Raw genomic sequence first — 12,407 nt, 5'->3', positions numbered from 1 at the left:
ACCACTTTGTTTGTGTGTGGGGGCGGGGGGTTGCTGGGGCACGGAGGGGTGCTGTACATGGGGGTGTGCACACACATGCACATGCTCCAGGGCTGTGCCGGCCACAAGGGTGTGAAGGGCAGACTGGTTGAAGCTCCACACAGGTGTTCATGTATGCATGCTCACACCCGCGTCAGCATGGGGATCAGACAAAGGGGTGATGGGAGGGGCCCTTTCTCCCATGAGCAGTGCCAGTTCTGGCCGAGAAAACGACTCCCCAGTTCTCTCGAGGAGTTCAAGAATACTGGCTTTTCCAGGAATAAGAGCCTCGGAGGTATTTGCCAGCACAGGCAAAGATTCCCCAGAGAAGCAGCTCCGGGAGGTGGCCCAGCCAGGTAGACCTGTTCCATTAGGTGCGGCGGCTGCAAGTGGCAGTGTTCTGACCAAGTCAAGAGGCAGTCTCCAAACGGCCAGCTGCTGCCTCCCAGGGGAGCCCCAGGAACCTTCTTCCTCCATGCAAGCACCCCCTAAGTGCTGCCCTGGATGCCCCTGTAATTCCACCCAAGGGAGTAGGCCAGGCGAGGGGTGGCCAGTAGCCCCTGCTGAATGTGGGTACCTGAGCTGTCAGCTCAGCACACAGCTGTCCCTTGGCACTTCACCAAGACACTTCATCTAGTCGCCTTCCCAGGACAGAGGGAGCCAAGACCCTGTGTGGCGGGAGCATTAGCTCCTTAGAGATGGTTTCACACCAGTCCTTAACTTGAGCGCATCATCCGAAGGCAGGCAGGGACCAGGAATGACTGAACCTCTTACCCAGGGTAGGAGGCCACAGGGCAGAAAAGCTGGACAGACACCTGCCTTCCCTGACTGCCATGCCATTCCAATCCACCCAGGACCCACCGCGGCTTTCCGGAGACCAGCCCTCGGGCTTCTCTGGTAAGCGTCATTTCCAGCCTTTGTTTAAGTGCTTTATGGACCGATGGATCCGGCTTCTCAGAAGAGGCTGTTACAGCCCACTGGGCAGGTACAAATGTGACGCCTTCTCAAATGCCTGCCCTCTCCCGGGAAGACCCTGCCAGGAGCAGCACATCGAGTCTATTATGTAAATCCATATTTCGGTGTAAAATCGACTACTGTTGGCTTCGGAATATAGAGACGGGATTAAATGTGCCACAGGAATAGGTTCTGATCAAATTCAGGGCCCATTCATCACTCAGCCAACCTGCTCCTGCCAAAGGGTTGGAGAGCTGTAGCTGTGAACCAGCCCAGGAAAGGCTCCGGGAGAGAGGAGACGGAGACAGAGAGAGACAGACAAGTGAGAGAGAGGCAGAGAGACAGACTTAAAGATAGAAAGACAAAGAGCAAAAGAGAGAGACAGAGACAGACAGACGTAAGATAGGAAGAGAACAAACACATTTCAGAGCAAGGCAGAGGCACAGACAGAGCCAATGGGAGGGAGAAAGCCAGGGCAAGGCAGAGCCAGAGAGACGGATACAGAGACAGAAAGAAAAAGTCAGAGAGAGAGAGAGACAGAACAGCAGTGACAGAGATGAGGAGAGACAAGGAGAGAGGAGAAAGCAAGCTCACCCCCGTGAGACCCTTCTCCAATACCCCTTCCTCCTCCCTTCTCCCTTCAGTCATTTCAAGTTGAAAGGGACCACTTAGCCTCTCCCAGCCCCCACCCCAAGCCAAGGGTCAAGCAAGTATGGGCAGGGTCTGTCTCTCCCTGAGCTGCGCCTCGTGGCCACAGAGGCCCTGGCCTCTGCAAGGACCCCTGGCCTGTGTGTCTGCAGAGAGGCTGTGGGCGCCCGCTCCACGTGACAGAACAGCCTGGGCAGCCTGGGCAGCCCGGCATGACGATCGAGTCTCTTCAGGTGTCGGAACCCTGCGCACGGGGGCCCGTGGAGGATAGAGCATGCATGAGAGGGGCCAGAGCTGGCAGGAGGAGCTGGCAGGTGCCAACAGCTGGGGAAGCCCTAGAGGGAGCATGTCCAGGGTGGCCATGGACAGTGGGGGTGGAAACGGGAGGCACTGACCTGTGGACTTGACCTGGGAGGCCCTGGCCTTCGCACTGGGTGTCTGCATGTTCTGGCGTGAGAATACAATGGTGAGTGAATCCCCGTGGGGTGGTGGGTGTGTTTCTTTGCATGATGAGGCTGTGCGGCCAGGATCAAGATCCTCTCTGTGGTGAAGGGGAAGCCTGAGGGGTGGGTGGGGGCATGCAGCTGTACGACGCAGTGGGGGGTTGACCTCCAGCAGGGCCACAGAGTGAGTGCCCGTTGACACCTGGGCCTGTCCAGACACACTCGCCACAGCCCTTCTCCGCTGACAAGCCCTGCACGCAGAAGGTGAGAGACTGAAGACCAGTGAAGCTGTTTTCCAAACAGCCCAAGGACATAAAGTGAGGCCCTGACACCCTGTCTGATTGTGACCGGACACTAGCCCATTCCAGGCCAGCGCTGGGACCCACACCTCGCAGGAATAAGCACCCCAACTGTGCCGGATCCTTCTAGAACCTTTCATCGACTCCTCACCCCCTGGCCTGGGGAGGCGGCAGGAAGAATGCAAGCCTGATGTGTAAAGACCTGAAGTATCGTCTCACCTGCAGCCTCCAGGGGCTGCCTGTGGCTTCAGGAGGCGGAACGGCCAACATGGGTTCTGTGCCTGTGGGATGTCCAACCTATGGGGTCTGATGTCACCAATCCCCCAACATAAGACCTTGAAGTCTGATGGCCAGGACCCAGCGTGTCGGCTCCGCGTTCGACTGTTATTCTTTCTAAAGCAAGAAAGTAGACGGCGTCCCTCATTTCTCAGCTTGAAATCAGAAGGCATGGAAAATAATCCACCAGCCCAGTGCCCCCACCCTGGTGTGCAGAGGGCAACGCAGCAGGGGGCTGGTCCACAGAGCCTGGCATCTGAGAGGCCTGGCTCAGCCCCAGCCCAGCATCCCTAGCTCTCCATGCCCAGCCCCCAGCACCCCTGAAGGGCATGGCAGCAGGGTTCCGACTCTAGTGGCTCAGTGAGTGTTTCCGGGGACCTCCTCAGAGCCCCCCAGAGGCATTTAGACTTATTATAAAATGTAAATTCAGTGCCCAAAGAGGATCAAAGACCTTCAATCCACCAAGGGGAGCAGGGATAGATATTTTTTAGCGTGGTCAGAAGCACCCTGTGCATTCCTGGGAATTACCTACGATACTCCTGGGAAGACCTGGGAACCCTTGGCATGAAGGCCTTGTCCCTGGCCTCTTCCTTGAGTGGCCCCCGAGCCAAGCCCATCCCTCCATCCCAGTCCCACCCAGGCATGTCTCTGAGCCCCTCCCTGGTGACCGGGGCAGAGCCAGCAGGCCCTCCACAAACCCACAGCCATCACAAGCCAGAATTCCTCAAAGCACATCTCCAAATCCGGAAAAACAAACTTTCGGACAGCCCTCTCTTTCCCCTACCACCCCTCCCTGGGGAACCACCCAGTGACGCTGAGATACAGGTTGGCACAAAGGCCTCCTCACTCCAGTTCCCAGCAGGTTCTGAGCCCCACCCCACCCCCGACCTCCACCAGGACACTGCGCAGAAGGGGGCTCTGGGGGGAGTAGCCCCATACAACAGCACCTGACCCAGCCGCAGAGCCAGAGAGCAGGCAACTCTTGGAAGCAGATAGCCCGCACCAGGAGCAGCAGTACATGCCTGCTGTTCTCTGACGGGTTAATTCAGAGCCTTCCTCAAGGACAGGCTAGAAAGCCCTGTCACCAGGAGCCCCCTCATACTCCCTAGCTAGCAGCTGAGGCAGAGATGAAAAGCCGGGGCTGCTCCGTCTGGTGCCCAAGTTGCAGAGTGGAAACCACGTGTGGCCGGGTTTTGCTCCCCTGACACCTGCAAAGTCCTGTTTCATTCAAGGGTGCCTTTCCTCCCACCTGACAACAGCAGGAGGGAAGGAGAGGGGGCAGAGAGCTGGGTCCAGGCTCAGGGTCCAGGGGGTTCCTGTTGGCCCCGGGGTAGGTTTCAGACCGGGTACACTGACCATCTCATGCCCCAAATGTGGCCCAGTCCAAGGCGGCAAAGCCAGCCCATGCACGCCAGCTCAGCTGACGGGCAGATCCCACTGACTTCTCTGTGCAGAACTCGCTTGTTCCGGGGCTGAGCCGAGCACCCTGGATCCGGACATCAATGAACATGGGAGAATGCAGAACCCTATTTAGAGGAGATAAAATATTCACCAGGACCGAGCCGGGTTTTAAAATGATTATAAATTATTTTAACAGTGCATTTGCAAAGGGTTATAAAAACAGCCATAATATATTTTTTTCCTGAGATTCTAGAATTACCAGTGTGACAGCTAATGCAATAATGATTTGTTTCAAATGCCAGTGTTTAAGCTGTATAAAGCGGATTTTATACATTTTTCCAGTAGGCCGCATTGTAGTTAATGAAATTAAACACACCAATCGCATTTGTCCCCGGGGGACGAGGAACTGAACACACTGCTGGTTTATTTTTTTATTAAAATAAATTGCAGCCGGCAAGATGGACTAATTGCATACAGAATTGAAAAAGAAACATTCCATTGATATAATTAAGCCAATTTTCATGGACAGAAATAGTTATAGTGGATATAAAATAAGCAAAGCCCCCACCCAATTCCCACTGCCCTCCTTTTTTCCACAGAATGTTAACTATTAAACAAGTATGTATCTAGAGCGGCCGGCCGGCCCTCTGGCAGCGCCAGGCATTGTTCCGAAGACTCTCAGGAGAGGCTGGCCAGACATTGCAGCCCAGGCACCTCCAGATCGGAGAAGATGTAACGGCCAAAACCTCCAAGAAGCTTCTTGCACTCCAAGCAGGACGAGGCCATCCATCAGTCACCCTGGGGACCACAGTGCTAGCTGCTTCCCACCCAGTGACCACTGCAGCTCTGGCCTGGGCCTGTAAGGTGCCTGGACCTGCCGAGCCCACTAACCCCGACCAATTGACCACCGCGCCAGCTCCCTCCTCCCGGGCAACAGCAACAGCAGCATCCCTCTGCCTTTGGGTGGGTTGGGGGGGGGTCGCACTTTGGTGATTAGCCTCCAGATTTAGGAAGAGGATCAGGCAGAACATCCGTGCCCCAGGCTAGGCTGCAGGGCCTGCATTTCCTAGAGGCAAAAGGGCAGGGGTGGGGGTTACAGACAAGGATGGCTGGCTAACACTGTCCCTTTGCTCCCCGCCCTGTGCCCTTGGAGAGGACACCCACAGGCAGGGGCAGGAGGTAAAGGACCAGGACTCCAATCCAGGGCTAGGAGCTGGGCAGAGTCAGAATTGGCCTCCCAAGTCCTCCTATCTGAAGGAGGCTCAGGCAGAGTTAATCAACTGCCTTCACCAAATGAGTACATTGATGTCTTCGTTGTTTTTCAAAAGCGTTGGCCTTGAGAAACTGCTGAAATTCAGACACGTTTGTTTTTGAAGTCCTATGGAATAATTCGCTGTAGCCTGCTGTGCCTGGGGCTGGTTCACTGGGCTGTGTAAGAACCCTTAGAGGTCTTGATCTAACTGCCGTTTGGTTTCACCATTAACTTGCTGTGTGACCGAGAATAAGTTACTTGGCCTATCTGTGCCCCAGGGTTTCTTACCTTTAAAATGTCAGTGACTTTCCACACACCATCCTTCCCAGAGGCAAGGAAGGGGAAGTGAGGTTATGTCTGCTAAGATCTCCTGGAAAGGCTCAGTGGACCAAGAGCAGCGGTGGGGAATTCTGACAGGCTCCCAGAAGGCTGTGGGGCCTCTGGCAGATCCTGGCCAAGGTGTAGACTCCGGTGAGTGGGGTGGGGAGTGTGAACACTAAGGGCTCCAAGCACCATCTCCTGGAAACTGAGTCTCAGGACCCTGCCCCTAGAATGCCGGACCTCCACCTTCCACCTGGGTTTCCCTGCAATGTTCCCCTTCCCTCCAAGACTTCCAATTAGCCTCAGGTCCAGATCAGCTAAGGGATTGAGCAAGGGCGGAACTAGGGACTCCTAGGAGTGTGTGGGGGGTTCTGGGCGCAGAGTTCTTGCTTCTGGGCTTCTCCGCCAGAGAAGTGAAGCAGGGACCCCTGGAGCCTGACCGACCTTGAAAGGGGAGGTTACACGCAGCTGGAGGCTGGCCTCGGGTCCAGAGCACCTGGACCCAGCCGCTGCAAAGACCAGCTGCGCTGTGTAGACGCGGTCGCAGCCCGGGATGCGCGATCCTTGGCCCCATCTTGGAGCGTCAGGAGCGGCCACGATCCTAGAGGCAGGCTGGTGTTCCCAGGCCCGCGCCGTCTCCAGCAGAGGCTGCGCCTCCGTGTGGAGCTCCAGGGCCGCCAGCTGCCCAGTGGGGAGGCCCAACGGGACTCTGGTAGCCTGGGGAACTTTCTCCAAGCACGGGAAATCCTTAGATTTCTTGCGCTTGTTACATGCGGGGCAGCGCCTAGGATTCCAACCCGCACGCACGCTTGATTCAAGCCCCTATCAATTGTATTTAACGCTATTTGAAAATTTTCAACGAAATTATTCAAAAGATTTTTAATCCTGGATAATTTTTGTTGAAACTCTAATTATACATCACCTTAATTACTAGACTCAGCCCCCCAAGGATCCCTAATTGCCTCTTAATTGAACAAAACAGGGGGCTAATCACCCCATAAAGCCTAAGCAGTAGCCACCTCCGAGGCAGTGCCTCCCCCAGGGAGCCTGTGGGGGGAGCCCTGGACGACTGGCTCTACACAGGTGCCAACAGAAAGGGGGAAGACCCCTGGGCTGCACACCTTCAGGCAGGGACACAGGAACCTCAGCCGCGGAACCCCACCCCCATCCGCACCTGCTCCTCTCAGCGGCCAAACGGAAAAGAGGAGGCCTGGCCCTCGCTGGTGGGGAACCTGAGGTCTCAGCCACGTCTGTCCCCAGAGAGCCTGCCCAAAGGTCGCCACTGAAAGGAACCTTGGGGCGCATTGATCTCGTCCCTTTCGGACCCTCCGCAGCAACCTCCCCACCCCCCACCCGCACCTTTGCGCCCAGTGCCCATGCCCAGCCTGTGGGCAGAAAATGCACCGCTGGCTGCCAAGCCTGAGCCAGCCCCTGGGTCTGGGCTCTGCGTTTTCGCCCGAAGCGGGTGAGGCTTCCACCTCTTGCCAGACCTTTCCTGGCACTATTGCCCTACCCATTGGCCAGAGGGGAAACAGCGGCCCCACTCCCACTCTGCAGGGTAAGGGTGCAGGGGGACTGCTTTGCTCCCTGGGCCAAGCGCAGGGCTAACAGACCTGGAGCCTGGCAGGTTTTGCAAGGAGCTTGCTCCGCTCACCCTCCCCACCCCCTATCTACACACATGCCATTCTAAACACTCTCAAGATAGCAGTACCTCCTGCAAGAACAGCAGCCCCCAGAAGCTAGACACCAGGGTGTTAGGGGGGAGTGCCCTGGTCTTGGGCACCAGAAAGTGTATCACTTCCATGGGATGTCATATGAGGTTCTGGGCTGAAGGCAGCACTCCCAGGGTTATGTCCCCACCAGCTGTGCTGTTGACTCCAGCTGAATAAGATGACCCAGGAACCTGCCCACCTGGCTCTCCACCACAGCAGAAGTGCAAGCTTTTGTTAGGCATTTAGGTTTTCAATGTGAGTCCAGAGGGCCCCACTGGCCAGCACTGCCCCCACAGTAAAGGGACCCTGGCCGGGAACTGTCCTCCCCCTGTTCCTTGTCCACAGGTGCCGGTTAGAGGACAATGACTCTGGCCAGCAAAAAACACAACCCCACCCCAACCTCACCCTACCCTTCCAGGGCATTGGCTGCCTCTGCCCTTGAAAAGCCTGATCCTGCACTGGACCCAGAAATGCCAGGGACCTGACTACCAGGCAGGAGCAACCACCTGAACTGGGACCTAGAGCCTGAATCCTCCAGGGGTGGGGAGCACAAACGAAATCATAGCCCCCCCATTCACTCTCATGGGTGGTTGCCTCAAGTCCTGCGTCAGAGGGTCACATCCACCAGACTGGCTACCCTTATGTACCCCAAAGGTCACCGCGCCCCCTCCCCCCTCAACACTGCAGACATAGCCCAGGCCCCAAGGGCAAGGACATCTCCATCTTTCTCAGCTTCGGCTCACTTGTCACGTAAAGTGTGGAGAAGCTCCCTCCCCACCCTCTGGCCTCCCGGGTCCAAAGGCAGAGGGAAAGCAGGGAGCTCCTTAAGAGAGTTGCAGTTGCCAGCCTGCAGCCTCCTGAGTCAGGTAATGGAATCAGCTCCCAGCGACACATTCACATCTGCTTAAAATGTTGTCCAATGAAATTATATTCTTCAGTGATCCTTGGAGCTGGCAGCCACGGTCCCCTGCCTCCTCGGCCCAGGCTCCAGCGGCTACATTCTCCTGGAAGAAGCGGGGCAGGATATTCCAGGTTGCTGCTGGTTCTCTGAGCTTGGTCAAGTGGGGGTTCAGTAGTCTGTGGCTGAAGGACAGACAGGTCACTTTTCTAAGAACTGCAGAAAGGCAAACCTGTGCTCTGAGCTGCTGTCCAGTCTGCTGCTCCCACCTTCGGGCCAGGCCACCAGACATCCACAAACACGGGATCCGGACCCAGAGCAGAGCCCTGGGTTTCCTTCCCCACCTGGCGGGGAGGAGCAGTCAGGTAGCTGAGTATCCTGAGTGATGTCCTACTGTATGTGGGAGGCTCCCCTTTTCGGGGCAGATCCCAAGAGCCCAGCTGGCAACTCTCGCTTGCAGCGAAGGCCCTGGGAGAGCGCCGCCGAGTTCCACTCTTGCCTCCAACTTCGGGCCCTTCTTCGTCAGGGGTTGAGCCCGGCAGGCTGGCAGGGCGGCCTATAGCCCAAGAAGAGACTCTGAGAAGTACCCCCTCCCCTACCACGCTCACACCTATTCGAACACGCGAACCAAAAGGCACACTCCAGGCGCCTGAGGCAGGCTCCCACAACACATGGCCCCTACACGGCTGCCCAGAAACTCCTGGCCTTTGCCCTTTTCGCAGCAAGAGGGGTTGGAGGTCATGGAACGCTTAGGAGGAAGAGGCCGGAGTATGGGACAGATGTGCCCGGCTGAAAAGGGCACCAACGCAAGGGGCCCCAGATGGCCCACTACGGAACCCAAGGGGGCCGGCAGCGGCCTGGAGCTGCTTTTCCCCAGCGGGCCAGCGAGTGGCCTTTGGCGGGCAGCGGGGCCGCGGTCATGGCAGACGGAGTCGGATTCCCAGCAAGATCGTATGGCTTCTTGGGGAAACTGCCGCGAGTCTCGCGTCCACGAGGGATCCGACTGGCCAGTCGACCCCATTTGCTGCAAGACTGGCCAGCCAGAACTCAGGATCCGAGAACTGAGTGGTCTGGTGGTCGGCTGGGATCCCCAGGGAAGCGGGCCGGGTACCCCTTCTAGGGTGGGCGGGCAGCCCCGGGCCGAGGAGCTGATGGAGCCCGCGGCAATGAATACGCTCAACGCAGCGCTCACCGCTTCGCTGCAGCCGGGCGGCGGCCAGGACTGCGGGGGCCGCGCTCGCCGAACCGCAGCACCGCTGCCCCCGCTTGCCCGCCGCCGCCCCCGGACTTCGGGACTCGCAGCCGACGGCGCCCTCGGTTGCTGAGCGGATAGCGCGCCGACTGCCCGAGGTTTGGCGGCGTGGCGGTGGGGTCCGGCGGTGGGCGCACCGGGCCCGCGGCGAGGACCTGGCTGGCGGCAGGCTAGGCGCGCGGAGCCCGGGCTCGGCCCGAGGCGGAGCGAAAGAGAAAGTAAGGCCGGGGACCAGGCCGTCTCGCCGGGACTGCCTCTGTCCCCGCCAAGCCTCGAGGAGGAGTCGGTCAAGCGGGTGCGGAGGGGCCCTGCTGGGCCGAGAGCAACAGCGGCGGCGAGCTGGAGGCGGCCGGACAGGGACCTTTCGGCCGGCGGCACGGGCGCCCGGGCCGGGCCGGGCCGGGCCGCGCGAGGTGCTGGAGCCACCGCCGAGAGCCCGCCGCCGAGCGGGCACCACTTGGGAATGAACTTAACGACCACAGCTGCCCCGCAGGCCAAAGTCTCCATTTTGCTCCCCAACGTCCACCGCTGTCCTGCGTGGCCACCCTGCCCAGCGTCGGGAGCCGGGGGGCGCCGGCTCGCGCCCCCTCCTCCGCCCCGCCCGGCTCGGGGTCTCCCTCCTTTCCGCCGGCCGCGGCCGCCAAAGGCGGTGCTCTAGCGCCCACTATTTCAAAAGCCCGGAATATGATTCGACCAGGGCTGCTAGCCACTCGGAGAGAGAGCGAGCAGCGAGCGAGCGAGCGAGCGAGCGAGCGAGCGAGGAGGAAAAGTTGCTCTCCATCGTCAACTTTTCGCTAACTTTCGCTTTGCGCTCCCTCGCCGCCCTCCCCCCGCCCCCCTCTCCGGCCCCCACCGCGCGCTCGGGTTCCCGGGCTCGGGCGCCTGCCGGGGGGAGGGGGTCGCGAGGAGGGGGCCGGCGCCTTCGGGGAGCGCGCGGCCCGGGCGCCCCAGCGGCCGCCGAGCTGGCTGTCCCGGAGCGCGGGAGGCGGCGCAGCCTGGGCCAGGCGATCGAGCCGGGGGCCGAACAGCGGCCGCGCCCCGACGCGCCCCCAGCCCGGAGCCCCGGCCCGTGCCCCGGCCCGGCGGCGCGGCGCGGCCGGCGCGGGCGACTTACTTTTGGCTAGCTTCCTGGCCCTCGCCTTGGATCGCATGGTGTCGGCGCGCGGAATCTCTCTCCTCCTCCTTGAGTCCAGAAGCAGCTACACACTATCTTCATCTCCCCAGCATTGTCAGTTTGGACACCTTCGCACATGCGCACAGAGAGCTCAATCTGACACCCCTCGCCGGGGCCAAAAAAACTTTGCAATGTATTCATCATCATCATCATCGTCGTCGCCGCGCCGCCGCCGCCGCCGCCGCCGCCTCGGCGCGGGATTGGGGGGCTCTGGGCGGCCTCCGCGGTCTTCCCCGCACTACGCTCCCCCCGCCCCCGCCCCCGCCCCCCGGCAGCGCCGCGCGGGACTGGCCCTTTAAGAAAGCAGTCCATGCTCCGCGCGCCCGCCCGGGCCCGCACCCCGGCCACTTTAAAAGGACCCAGGTGGCCCCGGAGGCGAGGTGACTATCCCCCCACCCCGTCCTGCGTCGGGTCCCAGCGTCGGCGCTCCTGCCTCAGCCCGGGCCAGAGACCGGGTGGCGACGGGCGGCGTGGCACGCAACTTCCTTGGATTGGGGGGCGAAAGCTCCAGGAGACCCAGCTCGGGGCTGGGCTGGATGATTTCATTTTCTTGAATTTTATTACGAATTAAAGAGCTCTGCAATCACTGTCGCCCCGGCCGGGTCTTCTTCCACGCTCGACCCTTGGCCCCCTCCCCCTGTCCCGACACCGTCCGAGGGGTCCGCGCCCTGCGCCCCTTCCCGGCTCCTCCGAAACCCTCTTTGGGCCAGAGCCTCGGGCCTCCGGCCCCTCCCCTCTGTCCCCACCCCGCGGCGGCCGCCGCGGCTCTCGGCTTCGCGACTCAAAAACAACAGCGGCGCCGCCTCCAACTCCGCGCTCCGCCACTGCCCCGGCCGCGTGCGGGACTCGGACCCGCAGCCTCCGTCCCTGCCGTGCCGCTGGGGGCCGCGCGCTCAGCCGAGGGAGCGGCTGCACCCCAACACCAGGCGCCCAGGCCTGGCGTCCCAGGGCACTTGGGCACCTCTCCGCCCTGGGGGCCGGCCGGCGCGTTCTGGCTTTCTACCCTCGCCTGGTTGCCGCCTGGGCCCCCAGGTGAGTACTGGGAGGCGGGAGCGAGCACAGCAGCAGGGCTACCGGGGACCTGGATCCCCTCTGGTCGAAGTGTCCTGCGGGCAGTAAAGCTGCATAGCAGGTGGCACTCCCAGGAGCGGTTCTAGCACAGGGACCGCGGCCGGACGAGCTGGCGGCCTGCCACCAGGCCTGGGTGGCTGAGTGTGGGACCCTTGTGGAAGATACGACTGGGTTCAAGAGCGAATTGGAAGTTCACAGAGGAGCTACTTGGCTGGGTGGCTGACCTGAGGGCCTGCCTGGTTAGCAGGGCTTAGGGTTGCTTGGGCCTGGGACAGGGGCCCCACCCATAGTGGTGGGGTCTCCCTGTGCCCCTGCAGAGCTCCTGGGCATACCACGCCTCCTCTTTGTTAAATACTGGGAGCCTTTAGTTCCTCTAAGGCGACCTACACAGGGAACTCTATGCCCTTCCATTAAAATAGGGGAAATGACAGTGTCCAAAGGGCTAACCTTGAGGAGAGGCATCCCAGGTGTGTGTGGGTGAGGGGCGGGGGGAGAGACCCAGGGTTAATGCTACCCAGAGCTAAGTGCCCAGCCAACCTTGCCGGAACCAGAGGGGGGCTCAATAGGTCTTTTGCCTAGGCAGTCCAGATTGGATTCTCCCTGCTGATTCAGAGCTGGGCTCCCAGGGCTGGGTGCCTGGTCAAGTGAGGGCCTGCTGAACTGGAAGTAGGCCCTCTCAGCTGGACTG

General features: G+C 60.2%; 1 protein-coding gene across 3 annotated transcripts in view; it reads right to left on the bottom strand.

Annotated features, from left to right (window-relative positions):
• PRDM16 (PR/SET domain 16) overlaps positions 1-10,874 on the bottom strand; it is a 379,959-nt gene extending 369,085 nt beyond the window's left edge. Inside the window, exon 1 of one of the 3 annotated variants that reach the window (XM_075550289.1) lies at positions 10,589-10,874. In XM_075550289.1, the coding sequence (XP_075406404.1) occupies positions 10,589-10,625 (37 nt within the window). In that variant the 5' untranslated portion in view covers positions 10,626-10,874. The remainder of the gene's footprint in view (positions 1-10,588) is intronic. The other 2 variants (XM_075550278.1, XM_075550299.1) reach the window with 2 other exon arrangements.
• Between the last annotated feature and the right edge of the window lie 1,533 nt (positions 10,875-12,407).

This window comes from Tenrec ecaudatus, chromosome 1 (assembly GCF_050624435.1).
Source record: "Tenrec ecaudatus isolate mTenEca1 chromosome 1, mTenEca1.hap1, whole genome shotgun sequence".
Lineage (NCBI taxonomy): Eukaryota > Metazoa > Chordata > Mammalia > Afrosoricida > Tenrecidae > Tenrec > Tenrec ecaudatus.
Note: the sequence above shows the minus strand (reverse complement) of the source record. Positions and strands in the feature narration are given on the sequence as shown.